Below are 26,225 nucleotides of genomic sequence, written 5' to 3'. Positions count from 1 at the left end.
TTACCATGGTTACAGGAATGCCCTGATACTTTGTAATGATTCTCAAGAAGTTTGCGGTTAGTATGACGGTACAAAATCACTGAATACTGAAAAGTTATGTACACGGTTGATTGCGAGTAAAACTTGAAACAAGCTTGTAACAAAAAGTTTGATTTCATTGACTGAGAATTACACTGAAAAGAAAAAAAAGAAAAGTGTCAATAGAACAGCTGTTCACAAGCATCCTCCTGTAAAACACTGTTGGTCAAGTACACTTGATGTCTTCATTAGAGAACATGGTTATGTGTGGAGTGGTGCTGAACTCTTAGGCATTGTATCATTTCTTTAGCAGATATCAAGTAGCATAGCTGGATCTATGTACAGTGTTCAGTTGACTGACAACTTAATGGGGGAGCAGCCATTAATATCACATTTCTGTTCTGCTAGTATGTCCAGTACACCAACCGAGTCCCACCACCAGTCAAACTTCCACTGCAGCCATCGCATCTTCTCTGAAAGTCGCTTTGGATAAAAGTGTCAGCTAAATGACTAAATGTAAATAACTAAGAGATTGACAGTAACGTGCGCTGCCCACCCATTTATCGATCCTGTTTTTGCTACAGGACTAGAGGCACGTTCTGTTGCTGTTTAAAAATAAAAATATATATATTTAGAAGGTATTAAAAAGGTATTAAACTGTATAATTATATTATATGTCATATAATTATATGTTAAATATGTCATTTTTAGTGGCTATAGGGTTAATTTATTCTTTAATAGAATGACAGCAGTCATAAATATTCATAAAGATACCCTCATATTAACGACATATCATGTTATGACAATGTCATTACAGCGTCATGTGAGTCTTATACACACCTTTTCAAATAAAGGGATATCACAATAAAATGTCGGGAAATGGTAAAAACAAATAAATAGAGAGTCTGTTATTACATATAGGAGTTTATTATTATACTTTTCCAAAGCCCAGGCTAACATCTTCAGATTCCTTAGTTTATATGAGCAGTACCAGTACATGAATATAAAGATATTCAATTTAATATCAAATAACAAAGAAAAGCAGTAAATGTTCACGTTTGACAAAGTGGAATCAAAGAGTATTTGGCATTTTGCTTTAAAAACGATTGAAATGAGTAATCCGTTATCAAAGTGGTTGAGATTATGTTGGTCAACAGAAAATATAATTGAATACAAAATTTTATCCTGATATTCGTTTTGCATTATCAGACTCAAAAGACAAAACACATGTTAAACTGTTTTCAATGAACACTCAGGTTATGAGAATCTCATTTTAAATTCTGAATTGAAATGACTCGATTTTCACTTGAATAACTCTAATGTACTTTAATAAAAGAGATTAAATCAATTATGATCATAGATAGTGTATTGAAAAGCAGATGGGATATTGAGCAGTATCCAGCAAAACCACCAAAGCCTATTTATGAGCCAGAAAGTGAGATGAGTGTCTGATTGTTGGGCTTAAAGTTTTCAGTAACAAAGGAGACTTAAAGCCGCCTGGGCTTAACAAAATTAATGAGGCTACCCATTTGAACGTTCAATAAAAAAACATTATGAATCATCAATTCCATCTTTGGCCTGTCAGCTATCTGGCTATGGTGATGAATCAGATGGAGCACCTGCACGTTCGGCCACTTGTAAGCCTGGAACAGTGTGCCGCCTGTTTGATGTCACTTGAGCGGTGATGAAATAGTTGCTGCTACCACAAATGAAATCTCCCTCAGTGCACACAGCCAAGCATCGAGTCTCGAGGCAGACAATTTATGTGGTTTAGCCCTGAAAGGCGAGGAGCTGCCAACGCACGGCTCAAGGTTTGCTTTATTAAACCTGGAGGCAAGCATGAAGTGATATTCTGTGCATTTAGAAAAGGAAATGTGAACTTTTAACCATGATCTCGGAAGTATTAAATATAATTTTGTTATAATTCATGAAAAACCTCTGTAGCTTAAAATCAGATTGTAAAAATCCACCATCTCGTTAAAAGATTGATGACATTATTTTAATGCTGTGAGGGGAAAAAAGGCCCACATGATTTTATGAAGATGTGAGTCAGTGAAGTTACTGCCACATCCTCTGTCACACAGTCTGCTAAGAATTAAATTATGGCTTCACTTAACGTAATCTTGTGGAACAATGGAGCATGTTGTCCCAGCTATGCACTATATAATTCACGTAAACGAGCAGCAGCATGCTGTTCACAAAAGTAAATCAATGGCAAAAGACTCATGTGAGCAGGATAATCATCGCTTGTCTGAATTGGATTTTTATTTGGTGCTAACAAGATAACAGAGGATGCAACTATGTACGCTATTACTCCTCGCTGAGAGAGGCACAGTGTTGTATAAATGAGCTGCTGTAGACTATTATCAGCAAATCCTCATCCGCCACCTAAGCTAACCTGTAGAATCTACTGTTCTTTGTCAAGGGTTTTCATTTTCAAGTGGAAAGAGCTGGAAAAATGTGCTCGAATGAAGATGTCGTGGTTTCTATGAATAACTTCCACTGGGCTCAGCTAACACAGATAACTGGATCTGATGCAGAAATACATAAATACAAAAACAGATAAATAATTAAAAACCTGCCAAAAATATTAGGCTGTATACAGCATCTTTTGACAATATCGCTGAATCTTAGAAAGCAGTGGGGACGGGTAAGTTAAGTTTATGTAGGAGCAGGATGAGAAAGCCTTTCATGTTTTATTAGATGCAGTTATAGCAAGTAGATTGTGGGAGCAAGGCAACAGCAAACTCAGGTTTGGCTTGTTCACAAGTGAAGTTTATTTAATTATTAACATAACTGACATAAAAAGTTTGATTGAGTGGCTTTATACAGGATACTAGAGTTGTTACGATACCGAAATGAGTAACCACGATACTATACCAGACAAAGTATCACGGTTCCAGGTATTATCATGATACCGCAGCCTTTTTAAATTATTATTATTTTTATGAATGTATTTGTACAAGTTATAAATACTTATTATTACTTTGTGTTTTTTGGTGCATGATAAACATAATACTGGTGAAGTAAGAATTAGACTGAAACAAGTTTGTAACGAGTTTGGTTTTTTGAGCAAAATTAGTGGAGCCACTGATGACGACACTCGGGCCCGGTGCTTCTGCCATAGCGAGTGTGTTGTCTCGTGTTTGTGACCGTAAGCCGTGCACGTGTCCGGGCGAGTCAGAACTTTAGCTTGTTGTTTGTTTTGAAGCGAATTTCTATCGATTCGTTCTTGCTGCTATCCCTGGACGTCACCAGTAACAGGCAAACAGCAAATCATTCAGCAGCTGTGTAGTTCGGTCACAGTAGTTGCCATGTGGGTTTGTTTACAAGGGAGTATCATGCAGTGAGGAGAGTAGAGGGGGCCGCTATGTTACGGAAACTGGCACCGGTAGTATAGTAATCCACGGTAGTACCGTCGTGTAGAATTTCTAGTATAGTAGGAACCGTTACGATTTGGCACCGCGGGGTACCGTGGGTATCGTGCAACTCTACAGGACACCCGACATATAAAAGCTCTGCATGGTGCTCGGTACTTCAACTGCTTGCACTTTGCACTGTGCATTGCAACTATTACTACAATTTCAGTTTTTTAAAAGGCAAACTATTCAAAGGAATCTGCGTCAAATGCTCAGCTCTAATGTTGCATTTATTCATAGTTTTCATAGTAATGGTGGTGTGTAATTACAACTTGCTCCATTGGCAGTTTTAGATGACTGAATTGCTCCATCCACCACACATCCTCCACTCCCTACGGTGCCTGCTTATCAAAAGCTATTATGAATGCTCACAGCAGCCCCCTCCCCATGATTCCCCTCGGAGCAGATTCTGTCAGAGCGTGATTTTTGTCTCAGCCACTCAGTTGAAACTGTATCGGTTGTCATTACATGTAGCAACACAAACGTGCCATGTGCATGTGCGGTGCCCCCTGAATCTGATACTGTTGTATCCTTGGTGTGCCTCCAAACTGCTGCAGTAAAAATGAGAAGACATATATTAGTGTATGGTGGAAATCTGCCATCTGCAGGTTGAAAAAAGAATAACATGCAGCCTTATGGGAAAAATCCTCAAATACATATATTTTATGGTGTAGTTTTATCACTGCTTGATTAAATCTGCCTCAGATATTTACACCCAATCCTTATAAACTGCATTTATTTTTCTAGGTTGTCTTCTAGACTAGATTTTGTTTCCCCTTTGCGTGATGTTTTGTTTTATGTGTGTACCTCTTTGTTCTAAAGGAAGAGGAAGGTGATGAAGCTAGTCAGTCAGCATTATCCAGTCACAGGCTCCCCCCTGGTGCTTATTCGCAGAATTACATCCCCCGCTATGCCGACGTCACCTACAGTGGTCCTTTAATGAGAGATGCACATGAGGAGAACCCTGAGAGCATCCTGGATGACCATGTCCAGCGAGTTATGAAGACTCCCGGCTGCCAGTCACCAGGTACAGGACGTCACTCTCCCAAGTCACGCTCGCCAGATGGTTTCCCAGCAGGCAAAGGGATGGGACTTGGATCAGTGCTGTCGTCAAGCCAGGGTAAACATCCATCCAGGCACGGTGTCAAGGGAGAGACCAGCCACCTGTACCACCATAAACATGTGCACCACATCCACCACACAGGCGTTGGGAAGCCCAAAGAGCAAGTGGAGTCTGAAGCAGCCATGCGTGTGCACGGCAGCTTTCCCTGGAGCATGGAGACGAGTCATTATGGATCAAAGTCTCGCAGCTATGCAGATGGCATGGGATCAAACCCTATGGAGCATCCAGGGTATAAGTATGCACCAAACACAAGCATTATTTCCCTTTTTGGCATGAATGTTTTTTTCTTTTTTCTACTTACCAGTTGTTGTTTTTTCCATTATACAGTAACAAAGGAGGTGCCCAGTGTAAAAGAGCATTCAAGAAAGGTGAGGAAGTGCGACCTTATGACATGCCGGGGCCTGCAGAGGAGATGGAGAAAAACCAGAAGATCCTTTTGTGGCTGATGGAAGGACAAAAAGAAATGGTTCAACATAAGAGGAGCCCATACGGGTCAGTGATGACAGTAGTCGTGTCACGTTTAAGGAAAGCTTTCCCTTTCCAGCACAGTAGTAAATCAAAGCAAAGTGAAACAAGCTGAGTGTGCATCTGTTTATTTATCGTATATTTACATAATTGCGTGAGATATCATACTCTACTGACTAAGAAGTGATACGATTAGTCTTGCTATGTTATTTAGGATTGTTGTTATTCAAGTCAGGACTTTACATTTTAGGAGTACCACTGGATCCAAGAGGCCCACAGGCCACGAGGGATCGCGTCTCAGCTCAACGGAGCGATTGGGGTCGGTGCAACCGTGTGTCGGCGCCCAACTGCGAAACAACGTGCAGCCATCTCACCCTTTCATCCAGGATCCTACTATGCCCCCCAACCCAGCTCCCAGCCCCCTCATCCAGCTGGAGGAGGTGCGCCGGCGGCTCGAGGAGGAGAAGATTAAGTCTGGAACGTTACAACCGAAGCAAAGGTAAGTGGAGGGACACGTCCCATTACTACTGTTATCTGTTCAGTTCATCAGTGCAGTTTTTCAACAGAATCTATTTAACTTGATCCACAGGGGAAGAAGCCGGAACTATCTTTCCTCTTTATGAAACTGTTACCCTTTTTGTTCTCTAGCTCTGTGTGCTTCTTAGCACCAGTCTGTGTCTAACTACTGGGGTTGTTCGGTCCCTCAGGTATGTGATGGAGGTGATCCAGAGGGGTCGCACCGCAGTCAGGCCTGCACTGTTCCCTCCGCTCAGCGTGGTGCCCGCCGTATCTGACAGCGAGCTCTCCGAGCCCGAGTATGTCCACTGTGTCCTACCAGTAACTTTTCCCACTGTCTCCAAATAGTCCCATAGGTCACGGCAACCCAGTTCACTTCCCATTCTCATTACTGGTAGATTACTCACACAGGACTGTGTATTTCCGTAGAGCTACAAAGAAAAACATTTAGAAATCAGTAATGAGCAATTTCCTTCCCTAACTCCCTCCTCTGTGTGCTGTATTTGTAATGTCAGTATGAAATATCTCACACTCTATCCTTGAGTTTGGTATTTTGTCTAGGTTTTGTATTTATTAATGTGTGGATGAGACTCAACCAGCAGCCGCATACTGGTAGCTATTACACTGCATGTTAAGCCAGCCAATTATGGTGTCCAGAAAAAGAAAAAATAATGGACAAGATGGAGACAAAGAATGTCTTGATGTGAAGTGAGTGGCATATTTTTCCCACAAAGTACATTATTTTTTTTAGATCTGAACAATTCAGGGTGCATTATCACATCTATACGATGCTATTTTTTTATTGATTGTATTTATTCATAATAGAGTTGAAATTGTTGAATAGAGCCATTTATGGTGATTTTAGACGCATGGCAGACTATTTTCAGTGTCCATGAACTGGACAGGATCAGGCTTGATGGTAGAAAACATTTGTTTGTTGCTGGTTGTTTTCCATGAAGACCAGAAAGCGTATCACGGAGGAAGTATAAGTGTTTTTGCAGAGTAATTGAGTCGAGGGTCTGCTTTTTGATGTTTTGTCAGAAACATGTCTCCTTTTGATGTTTGACTGCCCTCTCAGAAGGATACTTAGCAGATGGAGGGGAATAGGAGAACCGTGTAAGAGGCAGATGAAAGGCACATTATGTGACACTGCCAGTGGGTGAAGCCCCTGGTCAGAGCTGTGAGGACCGGGCTTCAGGACGTGTGTGTGTACCTCGATCACCACTGACTACATTTTTCAGTACCTCTAATGTCAAAGCTCAAAAATGTCTAGAGCTGTAAGATTGGAATCTGGAAGAAACGAAGGACATTTTTTGAAATAACATAGTGGTGGTGTTTTGAGTTGTTTCTTTCACTTTTCACTAAAAATAGAATAAAGAATATAAGTTATAAAAATACTAAAAACTGACATTTTAATTTGCCCAGAAATACCAGTGAAAATGCCAGTAAAACAAAGTGTGTATTTGTTTACATTTTGGCCAGTTGCAATGCAGAATTAGTTATGAGCATTGTTTGTATGGATGTACAGACAGCTATGACTAGATTATTTTCATACTGAATATTTAAAAGGTGCACAGAAAGAAACTACCACATAAAGGCATGTAAAACAGCGTCTCTTTTAGATGATTTCTAGGCGGATTAATAAATTCTGTTCTGGGAAAGTGCACGTCACACTTACTCTAAAAATGTGTGTATAATGTGCATTCAGAGTGGAGTCATATTTTGTATACAAATTGCTTCAATCAAGCACCAAGGAAGGATTTTAAAGTTCCTTATTTTCCTGCATGAGCTGTTTGATAGAAAACAAAGTGTTGGTTTTAAAACACTGCAAATAACAGTGACAAAAACAGATGCAAGTATGTGGTAGTTAGGTTGTTGTTATCTCATTATACATCATGGCACACCCAAAGGTCGCTGGTAAGATCGTTATTTCAGAGCCTCTCCCATTCAAAGGAAATCATGAATACTCGAGTGCACCCACGTACTTAAACTGCTGGCGAGCTGACTGATAATTACCTTTCATCAGCAGACCTGTGCAATCTGCAAGCATCTTAAAGGTTAAGTTTATTAAAATGCTCGACGAATATATCTTCCACTTCCCGTTGGTGGTATTCAGTCCTGCAAACATTTATAGGTTTACCAGCATTTGCTGAGCTTTGGAGATTCAACACTTTTTATGCGGATCTATTTTCTCCTAAGACAGAACAAAGACAGTGTCTACAGTGATATCTGTTCGGTTTTCTAGCTCTATTTGTGCACTCCCCATACATCCTCAACATTCCTCGTTGGCCATGTTGTTTTTTTGTTTTCTACCCATATAAGCTATCTTTAGATAGCCTCAGTGTTGTTTCCTCTAGACCTGATTTATTGAAAAAAACGCTTCTTGTTCATTGGTCTGTTCTAATCTGACACTAATCAGATGTCCAAGCTGTTTTGCAGTGAGTCAGGATGTGACGCCCACTCCCTGTAATTGCACATATTGATTAGAAAGTTCTTTAAGATGCAAAGTATAGAATGATATCAGCCACTTTAACATTCCTGTTCATTTCATACATTTAACTTGATTATTTAATTCCTAGTCATCTTTTTTATTTATATTTTTTGTAAAGTGTTTTATTGTCATTGTTCCCCCATTAATTCAGTTGGTCATGAATATGAGCATGTTTGTAATTGTCATTCCCCTTAGTCTCAGCAAATCCTAGTGCACATGAAGGTGTTAATAATGTGAAACGTTGAACTTTTCTAAATTGTTTTCTGTCTTTTCCATCTGCAGACATAAAGCCACTAAAAAGTCGCCTTGTGAAAACATTACTGTGGCGTATTACTTCTGCGAGGAGCTGATACCGTACAGGACGTCTGTCAAAGGGAGGGTCGTCACACTGGGCCAGTTCAAAGAACTGCTGACAAAGAAAGGAAATTACAGGTGAATTTACAGTGCTATTTGAATTCCATGGATATCTATTTCAAAAGATGTACCACAGCTAAAATTCAGGATACAGGCTTTCATTATCAGCAAGCAGTACTATCTGTAACATAATATGTAACAAGATAGTCTTTCAAGTGTTTTTGGGCTGTAGTTGTCCTGTAGATCTATGGGAATATTAGTTCTAATCCAAACCAGTTAAATAAAGGTAGCTTCTGTAAAATTGTGTTTTTCTAAAGACCTTGAAATAACTTTTAAAGGTTTTGATGTAGCATTTAAACAACCCCAGAAAGTAACTTTGTTCCTCCACTTTTCAGGTATTATTTCAAGAAGGTAAGCGACGAGTTTGACTGCGGTGTGGTGTTTGAAGAGGTACGCGAAGATGATGCTATCTTGCCCATCTTTGAGGAGAAGATTATCGGGAAAGTCGAAAAAATTGATTGAAGGTGTGTGCGTCGAAGAGGAAAGAGTGGAAAAGCCAGTGACTGGATGGCAAAGAGGAAGTGTTTTAGCAGTGAAACTGGAGGAGTGGAGAAGAAAGTGAATATAGAGGGAGCGGATCTGAAGTTGATCACAATGGTCATAATGGATGACTTGTGACTTTTGAGGCTTGGTAGCACCACAGCAGTGACGTTGGACTAGAAAAAAAAAAAGACCTCATTCACTTCTTTGGAGTGTAATGTAGCATTGTAAAGTTTATTAGATGAAACAAAAGTGCTACTAAAGCTACATATTTTTGATATGCTGTATCAGAGGGTATCCTTTAACCACACTTGTAATTTTTTATATGTATTGGTACGAGATGTGTACAGTTTGTGTTAAAAGATAACAAAATTTTATATCTATTTAACTATTTAAATGCTCATTTTCAATCCTATTGAAGCGGGAGTGTCGCCCCTGACTATCAAAATCCTTTATAAGGCTGATTTTTGTTTGTTTTATGTTCTCATTTATTGTAAGAGTCCTTTGGGCTCTAACGTTTGTGTTCCTCTTAGTGTTTTTAATACTTCACAGTACTTTATTTTGTGGCATTGAGTCAGGCTGCACTTTGATTTTTATTAAATACCACTGACTATGTCTTAATGTAGGCTGCAATGTGAATTTCTACAGCAGTAAACATAGTGACCATAAAAATAGAAATCCCCTGCGCAGCCTCCTGCAATTTGAGGCTCAGTTTTTGTGGTGGTTTTTGTATTTGATTCAAAATACAACAAGGAAAACACAAATGCAATCCAGTACACCACCACAAACTCTGCCTTACAAATCCTCTCTGACACCGTCACAACATAAGTTATTATCTATTGTAGGAGTTTATTGGGTCACATTACTGCATATAGTACATGTTTTATTCTGCTGGTCATTTGGTGTACACTACATGTAAATGTAGCTAATGCCTATGTTCATGTACTATCTTCTACTGCAATGTTTTTAACCCAACATAGTTGAAGTTAAAAAAAAAAGATTGCCTTGGAATAACACAGTAGATGCAATAATACTGAAAAAATAAAAGATTATTGGAAATTGCAAGGTGAATATCTATGCAAGTTGGTTCATAATAATTGTGTTGCCCTCATCCAAAAAACTACATTTGGGCATTTATATTAATGATTCAGTAAATAAGTAACAACAATCTTTGAAATAATTGGTGGCTACACATAATAATAGTCCAATTGAAAGCCTAAATGTGTCTAAATTTAATTCATCTGGCTGAAATATGAGTTGAGACCAGCAGGGCCTCTCTAAAGATTTTATCATTTTTATGATGAATCCTGATTGCGGATGAGTAATTTGACCTTTTTGTAAAATCTGTGCCAATCAACATTGGGTTTCAAGTTTGCCAATTTTCTTTTATTTTCAGTTCAACTCTGAATTACACTGTTCAGTGCTGCCTTCAGCATTAGAGGTTAGTATTGTGCACAGCGGAGCACCTCCTCCACCTGTAGACTTGCACACTCGAATTAATGCCTGCAGTGCAGAGGTCCTTGAACCTGTTCATCACAGCATTTTGAATGAGAAGGCCAGTGAATGTCATCGGAATACTACCAACAGTTTGTGCAATGAAGATTGCATAGAGGCATATTTAAACATACTGTAAGTGCTGCACCATTTAGCAGTCTGTAGATTTTTTTCCCTGGGAGCTGATGAGGGTTGATAACTGAAATGTTGCAATTATGTTTACATCAAGTTTGTTTTTATCAGCTTTGACGTTCATTTCTGTGATCCCCAAGACATCTTAAGTTTTTAATCAATGCCTAGTTGATCAATCAGTTTGTCACAGCTACATCTTGTGCCTGGCAGGAATGAATTGTTTAGTGGAAATGGTCACGTTACACCAAAGAGAAAGAAAAAAGAAAAAGTGGATGGTAGGTACGGTTGGCATGCTCTTGAATAACCACTTTGATATTCCTCTTCATTTTGTAGCAGCACTTATTATATGGTATCCTTTTCATAAATGCATTCACGTTCAAACATTGAAGCTCTTGCATGAAAGGCTCAAATGTTTTGTTTTTCTGCAATGGACAAGGTGTAGATGATTGCAATTTTCTGATGCATCAGACATTCGGCTCGAAACACTTCATGAAGCTTGCAGGGCATATTCTGTTATTACTGCATCCCTAAAAAAAGATATCTCAGCCAGTTTTTCCCCCTGCTCCCTCTATTTGGTAATGTAAATGACACTTTTGCACTGGAATAGCACAAACTGAAATGGAAATAAAAAATCACGACAGAGTCAGCTGGCGAAACTGTGTGACAGTTAGATCCAAGGCTTTTTCTTTTTTCCGTACCTCATCATTGAGTGAATAACTTTTTTTTTTTTTGATGCTGCCTATTTTTTAGATTCCTAACTTAAATCAGTTTATCTTTAATATATTTAGTGCGGTCCTTCATATGTTAAATTATACATTTGAGTACATGATCAAGTTAAATACTGTTTGTGTTATCTTGCTTTTCATTCTTTATTTCTTTTGAAATATAGATTATCAGTGATTCTTACTGTGAAAGCCCCAAAATTAAACTTCCCTTATTTAAGATCAATGAAATGTATATAATAAACTTAAGAGTGCCTTTATTACTATGCTAATGATGTCTGCAGTGTGACTTTCAGACAGATATGGGGACAAAAATACCAGGGAACTGCTTTATATTTTTGTTTAGACTTTTGTTTATGATTTTATTTGGGGGTTTTTTTTTTCCACTATTCCACCTTTTTTATGTAAATATGTACAACTTAAATTGTCATCAACCAGCAGCCCACTCAGCACATTCACTACCCTGGACCTGTTTCTGTTCACAAACTAGCATGGTTACCATACATTTTTTTTTTAAAAAAAGGTACCTGGACAATAAATACATGCAATAAACACGCTCTCGAGTTCTGAGTGTAATTAACCCAACCTTCATCATTGTTTTCTGCATGCAAACAGGGGTTAAAGGCAGTGTTACTGATGTTAGGAACATTTAAAGTGTGCAAGATGACTTGTCTTTGCTATGTAGTAAAACGTGTTTGTCTAAATCATAATTTAATGGTTGGACTAAATGGTGTGATGTGCAGCGGTCGTTTTGTTTTGAAGCTGAGCAGAACTGCAGTGTTAGGTCACAAACTAAAGAGGGCACTCTTAGTTTACTGGTAATATTCAATACATCGTGTTTATCTCACACTTCTTCCACCAAAACTGCTTGGACAAGCATATCAGATGATATACAGTGAATGAATTTTGGACCAATCTGTATGCCGAATGTAAAAATGTAACTGAACAGGTTTCACTGTTAAATTCCTCTGAATAACCTCCACTGACCTCACATCTATGTAGATTATAGGAATGGAGCGCCACAAACACTCCTCTCCCCCTCTCTCGCTGTTAACATATTGATTTAGAATAAATAACATAAATCAGTTTCCTCCGGAGATTACCAGGAATTGTCCTGCTTTTACCTTGACTCATACAGGCTGATGAATGCCTTCTACTCAGTAGAGCCATTTAAATATGATGATTGAACAGGATGTTTGCAGCATTTAAGGATAAACTGCTACCGTGTTACCACATGCTGCGACCACAGGCTCATATTGGACTAATGAGAAGAGATTAAAAAATAAAAACAACCTCTGTAGCTACAGCTCTGGCAGTCATTGAAGCAAAAACCTGGAAGGTTGGCAGACCGGGGTGGTGGTTCCCTTTCAAATGGGGACTGGAGGGTGTGCTCCAATTACTAGGGTGTGTCACACTGCTTAGCCTCCCAGTGAAAGAGTACTCAAGGGTGCTGGAAAGAAGGCTCTGACCGATTCAGGAGGATTAATGCAGATTCTGGCCTGGCCGTGGAACAGTGGACTACCTTCGCAAGGGTGCTGGGGAGGTTATAGGAGTTTTACCATCCAGTTTACATGTGTTTTGTGGACTTGGGAAAAGGATTAGGACATGCAAACACAAGCCAGACCAAGACCAGAAATATCTGACACCAGTAGAAGAAGTTAGAATCAAGACCATTCCCTGAGGCAGACTGACAGGATCTATTCTGAGGTGAGTGTGGTCTAGAGGGGTGCAGAGGTGGTAATGACAAAAACCCAAAACTGAGCAGAAACAAGACAGTGCTAAAGCAGACTGCTCTGGCAGACAATGGTGTGCAGGATTCCTGAAACACAGGGAGAGCAAGGTTAAAACATTCACAGAGCTGGCTGTAGAGTAGTTACCACAGGGGACACTGGAGGATCTAGCAGAGTGTGGGAGGCTGAGCTGGACTTTTAGAAGATGGAAAGCAGGTGTCAGGGTGATAAGATGGGTGAGAGGGACACTGGAGGCCACACCCAGCAACAGAACCTGCAATCATAACACAACCAACACTGAAACAAGGTGGATTGGTTTCTTTATAACTGTGTACCAATAAAATGTGTGTTATGTCATCAAAAGGAGGTGAAGCAAACACAAAAGGCCTGGTATTGATTCAAACTGATCCTGCTTAAAGACTTGATATTTGGTACTTAATGCTCATCATCAGTAATTGCCTCCGATATTGTGGCATGCATCTGGAGAGAACCATAATTGTGTTGCAAATACTGATTTGGTAAAAGTTTTTCATATCATGATTATGAAGAAACAGCTGACACATAAAACAATCTCTCAGCAAACAAATAGTTTCAATTTTAAGATGCAGTGGGGGACACAAGTATTCAACATGTCAACATTTTTCCAATGCAGCTATTCACATGAAATTTGGACCATTTTCTCCTGCTTCCAGGTCTCTCTGAAGCTCTTTTCTTTTCTTTTCTTTTTTTTTTTGTCTTGGGATACTCTTATTTCACATGTGGAAATCTTGCGAGGAGCTCCTGTGTGTGGTCACTTGAGGAAAAAAAATATAAGAGCAATTTGGAAGTTGAGAAATCTATCGGTATCCAGTGCCTCCATTGTACTGTGTGTCCATGTAACTCAACAATGCTGTTTGTGAATGTCATGAGAAAGCTCATTACCTCTACTGATCATGAGCTGTTTCTCGTGACAGCTCGGTAACAAATGATTTGTTTACTTGAATTCCGATGTGGGTAATCTTTTTTCAAAGAGTGAAAGTACTAACCCACCGAGTACTGATTTTAATTTGCCCAGGTACGCAAACTAATTATTAGAATCAACTGGGCTTTTCTAAGTTCAATGCACTAAACTTGTAGCCTATTTCAGTATCACGATGGATAGTGTAGCTAAACATAAAAATCTCATTTCCCTTTGCCATCTTTGAAGTAAAATTGTTTTTCAAATAGTAAAAACAAAAGAGCTTGATCAATTTTTGGTACAACCTAAACCTCCTACTGTTTGTTTGTGCACATCAATGTCTGGAGCAGTGTCTGCAAAATAAATACCATTATATACTCATGTCAGATCTTAATTAAACCAGCATGACTGCAACCTTAAACCATCTCCAAAGGTAATTGCACTTTGGTTTCCTAAGCAACTGTAGCATATACACCAACCTTGTCAAGGTGATACATTTTCCTACAATCATCCTAATTTTTGCACCTACATGACATAATGCATCAACAAAAGAACACCCACTCTAACCACACCTTGTAGATACACATTTAGCTATCTAAGAACAAGATGTGTATTTTAGTAAAAGCTCCCTCGGTGGTAGAACATCTTGCTTCTCTGATGACGGAGATGTTGTTGGTGTGGGTCAGTGCGCTTCTTTATGCGTCATCTGCTGTCTGAACTACAGAAGACAGAAGAGGTCATAATCACGGAACAGTTATATCAGGATCATGAATCATTATCCTGCAAAATTTGATCACTAAGCAACCTTTACAATGATCATAAAAAAGTTACAGTCACAGGTAAAACTGGTATCAGGTGAAAAAAAAATCTGATGTTACTAGTTGGGCATCAAACACATTGTTGAATGACTTGTTTAAATCACCAGCAGATTTTTTTCTGCATTGATGTAGCACCTTTTTAGAATAAAACACAAAAGACAGGCATAAAATAAAAAACACAATCTAGCGTTAAAATAAATAAGTAACAAATTAACGGTAGGCTGCTTTATAAAGATGCCACAGTGTCAAAATTTAGGGAGCTCCGACTTCAAAGGCATGCACACATATATTACAGTTTCAAATGCTGAATGAAAATTATGATTATTGTGACATGTAATGCTCAAATCCACAGTTCATTTTCTTAGAACAGCATATGCATTTATTGTCACTTTCACATAAAAAAAAACAAATGCAGTACAAATATCTTCAAATGACCCAGTGATGCTTGGTGGTCAAAATATATTACATTGCTTCTCTATTGACTTAAAGACATCAGAGAAGGATAACAGGCTGCTCATAAAAAGGGAAAATGAAATGTGAAAGTATAAAATCATGTGGTAATTCCTTTTAATGTTCTTAGATCTGTGTTAGTGTGTTCACAAAATGTGCTCAAACGCTTGAAAAAAACACTAAAAGGCATCAACTGATTCATTAACCACTAAAGAAAGTGTATAATTACACCACAGGCCTGTGACAGGTGTGAAATACATAATCACATGCTGCTACCCCCAAAAAACATCCTTTATTTTATCACACAAATGAATAATACTTGTTCATGGTGCAGCTTTTATTTCTAAAAAGACCATTAGAGACCATTCTCTGGTCTTCCATTAAGGACGGTAAGGCAGCCACATCTGTACAATAGATGTCTTCATTGTTATACCTTATGCCTCTTATGAACCAGATCTGTCAAGTCGTTCAGCACAAAGCTTGTGTATGTACTGTGTGTACCATGGTTATTGCCCATTTGTTTGTACAACATCACAGGTTATTGATTATTTTCCACCTCAGTCCTGCCGTCCTGTGCAGAGAGAAATCCATTATAAGGGTAGAATTTGATTTAAAAGTTTTTAACATCATTACATAATATCAGCTTAGTTTGCTTCTTTTTTGACAATAGAAGCTTGATGTATTCATTAGTGTCCTTTTTTTTAAGTACAGCGCGGCCTGTGCTGCCTCTGGCTCTGCTCCTACTTCCCAGAGAAGCTCAGATCTCTGGGGATCTGCTCTGGTGTGCTGCGATCGTTAATATAGTCTCTTACTCCTGCTGCAGACAACAGCAGTGAACAGCCAAAGGCAAGCAAGTAAATGAATATTAGACATTATATACAGAGCACTGCATATCAAACCTTAAACATATAACCTATCAAATTTCGTTATATGCTAAATCTGCTTAATATGTTATGTTTGATATGCAAAATTCCCGATTCCTAATATGAAGCACTTAAAATATAGGGTATTTTGGAAATATATATTTTTCTTCTCTTGGTGTGATTGATTGTTTGCAACAGGTAACACGTGAGCTAATGGATTATTAAAGAGCCTTTTGCTCAAAACGTCACTTGTTTTATAAATTATGATATTTCTCTAGCTGAGCAGACTTCAGTGATGTGCAAAGGATCACTGAGTCAGGCAGACTATAACATATTCAACTAAACAACCTCCCTTTCCCTTTGCACTGTCTCAAATCCCCTCCTATGTGTGTACGATAGATAGATAGATAGATAGATAGATAGATAGATAGATAGATAGATAGATAGATAGATAGATAGATAGATAGATAGATAGATAGATAGATAGATAGATAGGAATAGATAGAGATAGATAGAAGCAATCTTAAATTATCAGCGAGCTAACTGGTTTTATGTTTGCTGAAATAAACAGTAGAGTGATGAAGCTGTGACACTCAAATAATTCATAAACATAAAGAGAGTGGAGCTGTAGCATGGACATCCAATTTTTGATCAGGAATTTATGTGATAATGGTGCTCTCATAAGACATGATGATTTTTTTTTTTCGTTCACATCCATGCACATTTTGAATTGAATTAAAAAAAAAACTACTAAAATCTCACAGCAGAAAATATTTTATTTGGTAATTTAGGTACATTATGTTCTAAAACATTTTAATAAATATCTATTTAAATATATGTATATGTCTTAGAATCTACAGGCTGTTACATTTGAAAACTTTGAAAACACTTAAATATATACTGTAGATGGAAAGGGAAAAATCACAGTAGACCCACTGTAGGAAAATTGGTCAAGACAAAGGAAAATGTTCCGTTAGGAAATGATTCTCTAAAGAGGGAAAATTGCATCATAAACAATATGAACAGAACACAACTAAGAGGCAACAAGATTTTTCTTTTTACAGCTCTGAGGTAGGACACACACAGCAAAACAGAGAGCGAGAGAAAGAGAGATACTGATGACCTGCTTTCACTGAGAGAAAAAAACAAACTATGTTCACAGCTTTTAGAATTTCAAATTCACAAAATACACAAGTTTTTAAATACACAGCTAAATGCTTAAGTGCACTCATTGATAAACATATTCATTTAAATATAGAATATTTTACATCATAGAGAAACATGCCATGAATACAATCATTACAAAATACAAGTAAAGCACAAAAACGTTTTCTTGTGGGGTCCAAAAAGACTGAAAGAGTCTTCCATCAAGAACTGAAAAAAGTATTTGTCATAGTCATCAAAAACTAATTCTAGTTCTAGTTCTTAAAAGTTCTCTTTTTACTAAATTTATACCCTTCGGCACCTCATTCTTAAGCTTCTTACACCGAATTTCAAACCAAAATCTGAGATTTTAAATGCTGGTTTGCACACAATTGCTTCAATGTTTTCTTACATGTTGTAAATATGCCATGTTGTAAATATATTGATAGTTACAGTATAACCTTGTCAAGACAGAACAGAATCTGCATGCAAGATACAAAAGAAAATGTCAAATAACCTCCTGTTGCTCCTCCTGCTGAGGGTTAGACAACCAGATTCGACTTTCAAAGCCAGTCAAAAAGGTTTTAGTCAGACCTTGAGGATTACAGTCATGATTGAGCTTTTGTGAGAAAAAGACTACATAAGAGATTCAAATAGCAGAGCATACAAGGTGTTCGAAATACTGCAGTGTTGTGATGACTGGCACAAGATGGATTTCACACTGGCGGAGGAGAAGCATCACTTTGCAGAGGAATGCCTATCCTTTAGTGTTTATGAGCAAGACAATGACCCTGAACCTGCATCAGACCCGGTTTGGAGTCAAACGAAGAGCAAATGGTGCTGAGTCGCCAACCGTTGAGCATCTTTGGGATCATTTGAAGTGGTGAAACATAGTGTAACATTATGAGACACATTCTGTGCTGCTCGTAAAAGGTGCTGGGTTAATGTAGATTCTCAAATACTGAAAAAATAAGTGCAAACCATGGTTAAGGCAAATGGTGGGAACAGGACAACAACAAGACAAGACTGAGAATTTTACTTTTAGTAAATACAAACCTCTCAGACAGAGTGTATATGGGACAATATGTGAAGCAGTATTAAACAAAAGAGTGATGTGATAAATGATGATACAAACACATTTTTGGGATGTAGATTTAATACTTTGTGTTTATCTGTGTAAATATGTTTGTGCATGAATTATTTTATCCCCTCTCCTGTTTGCCACCAAAAATGTGAATATCATGATGAGTTGATACATCTTTTGTAAATATTAGTTTCAGTGTCTTTCACATAAGGCAATCTGTACTCAGCAAAGCTGAGTATCTTGTCAAGTCTGTCGCTGAAAGGGCAAATTCAGTGTCACCGTGGCTTCTCTTGGCTCCGCGATCGGCCTGTTAATCATTTCACATTCATTCTGTCTTATGTTCTCCTCGTGCATATGTGACACCTCTGTAGAGCCTGCTTCGAACCCAGGCACGGTGTTTGCTACATGAACCACATGAACTTTATTTCTCCCATTTTTACTGAGGATGCAGCTGAACACTTTCTTGAAGCCTTTGCGAAAGTGCTTGGACACGAGAGCGTACACGATGGGATTGACGCAAGAGTTGGCGTAAGCCATGCAGTGAGAGAGAAGCCTGAAGGCATACGTGGTCTGATTGAAGGGGAAGTCTCCATACAGGTAGCAGAGGATCACCACATGGTACGGCAGCCAGCATATGCAGAAAAGCACGGTGACAATAATGATCATTTTGGTGACTTTACGTTTCGCCCTCTTGGATTCTGACATGCCGTCCAAAGGGTCGACGGCTGTCCACAGGTACTTGATGGTTCGAGTGTATGAGAGACTCACAATCAGGACAGGGATGACGTAGCCAAACATGAAGGTGCATGTGTCCAGCACCTTCCGGTTCTGCTCTTCCCAGCCAGGGATGCACACAGTACTGTTGGCGTAATCGATCAGGTCATAGTAGCTGAGATAAGGGCCCGCAAAGACCAGAGAAAGACCCCAGATGATCACCATGGCAACTACTGCGTTACATGGGGTCCGTAGCTCTCTGGAGCGCAGTGGGTAACGAATGGCCAGATACCTACAAAGAGACAAAAAAAAAACACATGAACATAACAATTATTGGACATGCTAATCTTCTACCATTTTTATGATTAAAAGCACAATGAAATTAAATTAAAACATTACAATCTAAATTTCTGAAGTAGAATCTGACAGAACAGTATAAATATTATGAGAAAAACTGAAGTGAAATAGTTCATTAGCCAGTGATGCCATACTGGTGCATGTTTTGACTGTAGGCTGGTGGAGAGTGAGAGTTGTTCTAATGATTATGATTTTGTGTGAAAGAATAGAAAGTGGAACCTCCACACTGCACACTGTAATAAATGTGGTGGCTCACATTGTGGGCTGTTGGATGGATAATCATTCTCACCATAGCTGTTTGTGGGTTGTATCAAATAGCAAACACCTTAAGGAAATACTGTCAAAATGTCCACAGAAAGGATTTTTTAGCCAGATCTATTTTTGCTTGGATTGCTTGGTAAAACAAAGACAATAGCACAGACCATGTGCCTTGTGCTGTGATGCTGATGTTGTTGAGCAGGTAGGCAATAAAGCGCGGATCCCTCCACACATACTGTAAAGTGCTATCGTGAAAGAAGAAGCCTGATGTTTTATGGCAGCAATCCATTTCAATAATCTGACACCACACTGCTTTTCACGTGTTATTGCTGAAGTTATTGACTCCACATCACCTGGTTTGTTCGTCTTTTGAAGATGCACTTGACACATTGAACATGCTGCCTAATGAGCTGCTGTTCTCTGAGAGAAAGGGTGTATTTGCAGTAATGCAGCCTCTTTTGCCCAAGGCAGGGATTCTGGGTAAAGCTGCACATCCATGTCCTCCTTATCTGCATTTACAGGACACTTCAGCTGGCTCTCCAGAATTAGAAGCAGCCTCTTTGGTCTTTGAAACCAAATCTGAACATGAAAGGATATCTTGAACCTACTTGTCATATATGGAGGCTCAGCAGGTTGGACAACTGCAAGTACTCAGGTATTACTCAGTGTGACAAATGTATAAAGTCGCGTGTGCTAATGGGCAGTCTGCTCATGTCAGAGAAGGTTTTTGCGTTTTTGTTTGATTCTCACATTTTACATTTTGCTGAATCAGAACCCAATTAAAATGTAGAAAAGCAGTCTGGGAAACATTTGTTGAATGAAACACGATCACCACATTGCGTGAAATTAAGTCTTGACTAAATTTCCCTAAGTATCCCCACACTTGACAAAGTCAAATCATCTGCTGTGTGTATTATGTACAACAGCGTGAGTTACATGTTAGAATATACCTCTGTGCAGCTCTCTGATGAGAAAGCAATTATGACATACTTGTTTTGCTTTATCAGGGATCATTTTCACGTTGGATATTTCTCTGGCATAAAGTCACAGTAAGAGTGTGGGTGGCAGACTACAGCAGCAAAGACGTTCGATTAAACGGCTATGTGAGTGTGTATGCTGCTGCTCATTCAGGCTGCACTGTGATTTAATTCCTGCTGGGGATTCCTGGTCTGAAGTGTAACTACAAGCTGCTGCTTTTTTCACTTCTTACACAGGAACTGAGGAAGAAAACAGCAGAAATTTATTAACCTCCCCAACTCAGATGTTCCTGCTCTTTTCCAGACTGAGCAGGAAACGTCTAAAAAATCTATTAAAGTGTAAACACAGCCAGCGTGAGCAGAGGATGTCTTCTACAGAGGGCAGCTGCACACTGACTCTGTCCATATTGACTAAGCTGACAATGTTTCCCAACAACTATAATGACGGCTTAGAGCTTACACTGTGGGAGTTATAATTTTCAGCCAGCCATAATGTATGACTCTCTCATAAAATATTCAATTACAGATCCAGCTTCTCTGTCTAATGCTGGTCTCTGAATAATAGTTTTCCTGTCCTTGAGGTTAATAGTGTTTTAATCATCAGATGAGAAAAATAAATGGGATTAATTAAATGCACCTCACTGTAGTAAATAAAAAAATGAATAGTTTGACCAAACAAAGCTAAAACAAATTGTATTGAACATGTTGTCTTTTTTTTTACACTGATAAGGAGATGTGAATAAAATGATCATCACAGAGAATACTTGTAAGCGTGACTCTCTGTGATAAGCATGCAAAACATGCACTCAAGTAATGCGTGATTTATTGGTTCATTGACTCACGATGAATGAATGCAGGGCATGTCATAAATTCCTGTTTCTCACCAAGCATGATTAACATTCATTCATTAATGATGAATTAACGGTATAGTAAATGATGACAAATTAAATTTTTAGCTCTGCAGCAAAAAACTTAAACAATGGTTTGCAAAGCCATAACACAGCTAACATTAGTGACATTACTTGTTTTGTCATTGTTGGCACTATATCATGGTATTTGTCATGGATTTCTCCAAAATTGCTTGCCCCACCTTTAAGTGTTACATAAACCTTTAGATACTTGATCTTTTATCAGCAGTGAATTCACGATACATCCTGCATCATAATAATCACAATCTGATTAATAACTGATTCATACCCTTGAATTAATAATATGTGTCCTTGGCATGAATTTGTTCTCTTTCGACTTGTTGGGGACAGCAATTAACTTTGCTGCACCAAAACCTTGAAACTTTACAATATTAAATTATTGTTTACAATACAATATTGTGCTTAATGGCTAAAGATCACTCAATGAATCTAAGTTGAAGTTTGAAATACAGCACAAGGACAAATGAAATATCAGCTAATCTGAACCCATTCAGTAATTTCAATAGGGCAATTTAGGTTTCCAAAAATAACTGATGGATAATGGAAATAATTGCTGTAGTTGCAACCCTAGTAGCAACAACATTTTGCAACATGAAGCAAAGGGCTTTATGGGAAATGTGCTCATCCCTCCCGTTCTTTTATTTGAGAACAATAATTATATGAAGGTCATTTGAAAACTGTATACCTATTCAAATGTTACATTAGGGCCTGGTAGGTAGATGGAAATTAGCTTGTGTTGTATAATATGCTGCAGTGTGTTTCTGTGATAGCATACCTGTCAACAGAGACGGCAGCAAGAGTGAAGCTGCTGGCGTACATTGTTAGGTTGATGAAGAAGTGGACCACTTTGCACATGAAGGAGCCAAACACCCACCCCTCCAGAGAGTAGATGGTGGCTTGAAAAGGGACGCAGAAGATGATGAAGAAGAAGTCAGCCACACTCAGGTTGAGTATGAAGAGATTGGTGGTGTTGTATCCCACCTGGCCGCTCCGCAGAAGCACGGCGAGCACTAGGCTGTTGCCAATGGTGCCCAGCAGGAAAATAAGGGAGAAGACCACTGACACAATCACGCTGGTGGGGTTAAGCTGGTAGCTTTCAGACACATTTGCCTGCCCGCCTAGTTTGCTGAAATCTTCAAAGTCAGACATTTTGCAAGTCTGAAACAGGAGAAGCAAGAAGAGACGTGTAAAAACTATAATGTGTCCTAGAGCTTCACATCAACTGGGAATACTGTTCCCAATCCAGTATTATTTACTTCTCTCCACTGGGCTCATGCACTCTTTGCAACTTCTGAAATACATTTGAAACTAAAAAAGTTGACAAGCCTGCATGCATCAGAAGATTCTTCATCCAATTAATCCCCAGTGGAGCCATGTAACACATGTTGATAAGACAGGAATGAGAGGCTGCTTTTTAATTGGCTGGTGATATTTTGTCTGATATATACCCAGGGAATATTTTCAGAAGGAATGTTACCATGCAGTATATATCTAGATTTAAGTTTCGGTTAAAAAAAAGGGAAATATTAAATTTAAGGGATGTTAAATAAATCATCTTTTAAAAGCTTGGCTGTCACGCTAACACAGTTAGTGATGGAAGCCTTTAAAGTGAAGACTTAATGCTTTACCAGCCTTTAATCATGTCACGCACTGCAGCGATTTGTTGGCTTCATATATGGACTGGTTTTTATGTAAGTGGACCAGGCCACTTGCAGCAGGTGATAATCTGAGGAATTTATTTTAAACCCCGAGCTGTCCAAGTGCTATCCTCCATTAGATTCAAGAGCAGAAATCCACCTCAGCTATTGGACATTTGCTTTCTGTGTGTAATGTTAAAGCTTCTTGCGTGAATGGCCGTCATAGTGACGTCAGCATGCACTCTAAGGCTTTTTTTTTTTTTGACATTTTATTTTTCTTTTCTGTGTGTGTGTCAAATTGTCATATCGCTGGATGAGTGGTGCAAAATTGCAGCCTAACAGTAAAGAGGTTCACTTGGTATGAGTCACAGTGAGAACACACAGGCTTGATGTTACCAAACATTTCATTTAATTCCATCTGTCAATCAAAGAGTTGCTGAGACTGTAAACACTGTGTGTTTGGTTATCAATTTTTGTTATGATTTGATGATAGTGCCACATTGCTCAGTGCTTCAGTGGATCTGAACCATTTGGTAGTATGTAAACCTAATTTCTAGGAGACTTGATTAATTGGATTGCAGAAGTATTACTGCATTTGTCCACCCTTCAAAAGACTACTCTGTGATTTCTCAGCGATGTCAAGAGCATGCACATCTGAACTCACAAATCCAACTGCCATCCAGAAGCTTTGGAGTACCAAAGGTAATGAAGGGCAGCTGGAAGCAGATGCACAGCATCTGGTGCAAATGAATTTAAATTAGCTGTTAATACTGTTTTCTGGGGGGAAAAAAAGAGATACATTCTCATTCATCTGCCATGCGGACTTGAAAGAAACACTTGTTCATTGACAAGTGATGGCTCCTAAATGGACAGCTTTCTGCAACAAAAGATATGTTGATGTCATATCACCTTTAAACGTTGGCATGCATTTAAAAATAGCACTTTTGTTGTAGCCTCTTTATGTGAAAAGAAAACCCAAGGAATCTGAGATGTGCTTGCATGAATGTGGCAGAATAAAAGGAAACAACCCACATATTTGGTAACGCCACGCTGAGCCAAGCTTATGCTACAAACATCACAGATCTTTTTAAGACTAAAAAGGAGAAGAAAAAAATATTTTTCATAGAAACCCCCTAACGCAAGAAAGGAGCTTGATCTGAATTGAACAAAAGATGCATGAATGAAGATTCATATTTATCCTACATTAATTAACATCATTTTAAATGCAAGTTGCCTGATGAATTATGCTCCAGATTGATGCCATACTAAATGTGATCATTTATAAAAATTCATGGAGCTGAAATAATATTGCAGCTCAGACTGCAGCAGAGCGACTTGCAGATGGAAAAATCTGATTTGATTCTGGCAGTTGTCAGAATTAATGAAGGAGTCAATCACAGAACTGTCACAGACAATTCAAATTCTGTAAATCTGGACCATTAAAGTGAAATGTTGTGGCATTATTGTAAGTTACCCTCAGTATTGTTTTCTTCCATTCCTCCATTCTCAGCAATAACCGTCTTAAAATGAATTATTAAACATGATTAAAGTTTCAACATCCTTTGAATATGCACTCTGCTGCCAGTCTAGCTGCATAATCAGAATCGTGACTGAGAGCAAAATGAAACGGATCACAGTGAAATGACACTCTAAAGTGCACATGGAATGAATTTATTCCTATTAAACTGATAAGGAGGAAGCATCTTGATGCTGCAGAAGAATTTTCCAGCTTTCTGTGACCATGCTTGAGTTTAGCAGCCTATATAATGGTGTGGTTGAGTCCCTTTTCTTCCCACAAGGGAAGACAATTTGAACTGATATTACATTTCCGACTGCAGTGGGATAACAGGGCGAAGACCCCAGCCAGCGGAGAACATGTGCAACGGTCTCAGTAGGGATCAGAGAAACTGGGAGAGACATGCGTCAGATTCATGAGCTGGTGATAGAGCATGCGAGACATGACAGGTTGTGGGGATTTGCAGACTTTGATTGAGCTCAGTGTGACTAATATAATGGTGTAATTTACAATCTTTGGAAATGAAACTGAGTAATGAAAACAGCAGAGCTAGAGAGGAGTGGGTGATGGGGATGTAGCACAGCCTAAATCAGCCTCTGTGGGGAAAACATCTTTATTTTGACAGGAGTGTCTTCAGCAGTGATCAACGATGAGCAGGGATAGATAGGTCAACTGATTACATAACAATATTTTGCATCCTCATTAATAAGCAACAGAGCTACAATAAAACACACGATAAATCATCTTCCTCTGGTAGGTATTAAGATTAACAACCAAACTTTAGATACCGGCCGAGCAGCCAAGCTTTAACATTTCTGCATCTTGTGATAAAGAGAAAGAAAATGCTGACTGTTTATCACACATTTGAATTGCAAATCTGCTACAGATCCTTTCCAGCATTTCAGAATCAGCATGCAGATGCAGTATGATAAACCTACCCAGCTGATGATGGGGTGGCAGTATCCAAAGCGTCAGCTCTCCGCTCAGATTAAGAACAACACTGCCAGCAGACCTGCTCTGTTAAGATGCTCATACTCCCTACACAGAAGCTCCTGTTCTCCCTGTGTACATCGCTATCTGACTGTGATGCTGATATCTTACTCTTTCTCCGCCCCTCCCCTCACCATCCCCGCTCCCCCTGGTGAGAACTCCTCCTCCACGTTCACTTTATTGTTCACACTTCACTGCAGAAAAGGATTGCAGAGCGGAGCTATGGAGGGAGGCTGCAGCGCTCGGCAGTCTATTTTCAATCAGTGCATAATCAGGAAGTTCCCGGACAAATAACCTTTCAGTAACATTGATTGCCCTCCTGAGGAGTATCCACATGCACCCAAATGAGATGGGGCAGTGGCTCTTGTATTTGTACTGATCTTTAACATATCGTGTGGTGAATAAAAACCACTGTGTGCTAAGACAGGGCACAATTCAATTTAGACAGTCAGTTCAGGAGGGACACAGGGAAAATAATATGGCCTGTGCCGATGTTGTTAGAGTTTTAATTTTGGGTAATGTTAGTTCAGTGTCATGTTTTCAAAATT

The 26,225-nt window shown here is 38.9% G+C and overlaps 2 protein-coding genes across 14 annotated transcripts in view; one reads left to right on the top strand and one right to left on the bottom strand.

Moving 5' to 3' along the window:
• The window catches only part of axin1 (axin 1), a 31,815-nt gene extending 21,208 nt beyond the window's left edge, over nucleotides 1-10,607 (top strand). For 10 of the 13 annotated variants that reach the window (XM_027285660.1, XM_027285658.1, XM_027285662.1 and 7 more), the window contains 6 exons: nucleotides 4,260-4,795; nucleotides 4,888-5,052; nucleotides 5,276-5,524; nucleotides 5,733-5,840; nucleotides 8,315-8,464; nucleotides 8,782-10,607. In XM_027285660.1, the coding sequence (XP_027141461.1) occupies nucleotides 4,260-4,795; nucleotides 4,888-5,052; nucleotides 5,276-5,524; nucleotides 5,733-5,840; nucleotides 8,315-8,464; nucleotides 8,782-8,908 (1,335 nt within the window). In that variant the 3' untranslated portion in view covers nucleotides 8,909-10,607. The remainder of the gene's footprint in view (nucleotides 1-4,259; nucleotides 4,796-4,887; nucleotides 5,053-5,275; nucleotides 5,525-5,732; nucleotides 5,841-8,314; nucleotides 8,465-8,781) is intronic. The other 3 variants (XM_027285664.1, XM_027285663.1, XM_027285665.1) reach the window with 3 other exon arrangements.
• Nucleotides 10,608-17,187: 6,580 nt separating this feature from the next.
• On the bottom strand, nucleotides 17,188-25,787 carry galr2b (galanin receptor 2b). Its single transcript, XM_010730581.3, has 3 exons — nucleotides 25,626-25,787; nucleotides 22,310-22,692; nucleotides 17,188-19,305 (listed from the first exon to the last, which is right to left on the bottom strand). The coding sequence occupies exons 2-3, from the start codon at nucleotides 22,681-22,683 to the stop codon at nucleotides 18,543-18,545; spliced, it is 1,137 nt and encodes a 378-aa protein (XP_010728883.1). The 5' UTR covers nucleotides 22,684-22,692; nucleotides 25,626-25,787; the 3' UTR covers nucleotides 17,188-18,542.
• Nucleotides 25,788-26,225: the final 438 nt, after the last annotated feature.

The sequence above is a fragment of the Larimichthys crocea genome, chromosome XII, assembly GCF_000972845.2.
Source record: "Larimichthys crocea isolate SSNF chromosome XII, L_crocea_2.0, whole genome shotgun sequence".
Classification (NCBI taxonomy): Eukaryota; Metazoa; Chordata; class Actinopteri; family Sciaenidae; genus Larimichthys; species Larimichthys crocea.
Note: the sequence above shows the minus strand (reverse complement) of the source record. Positions and strands in the feature narration are given on the sequence as shown.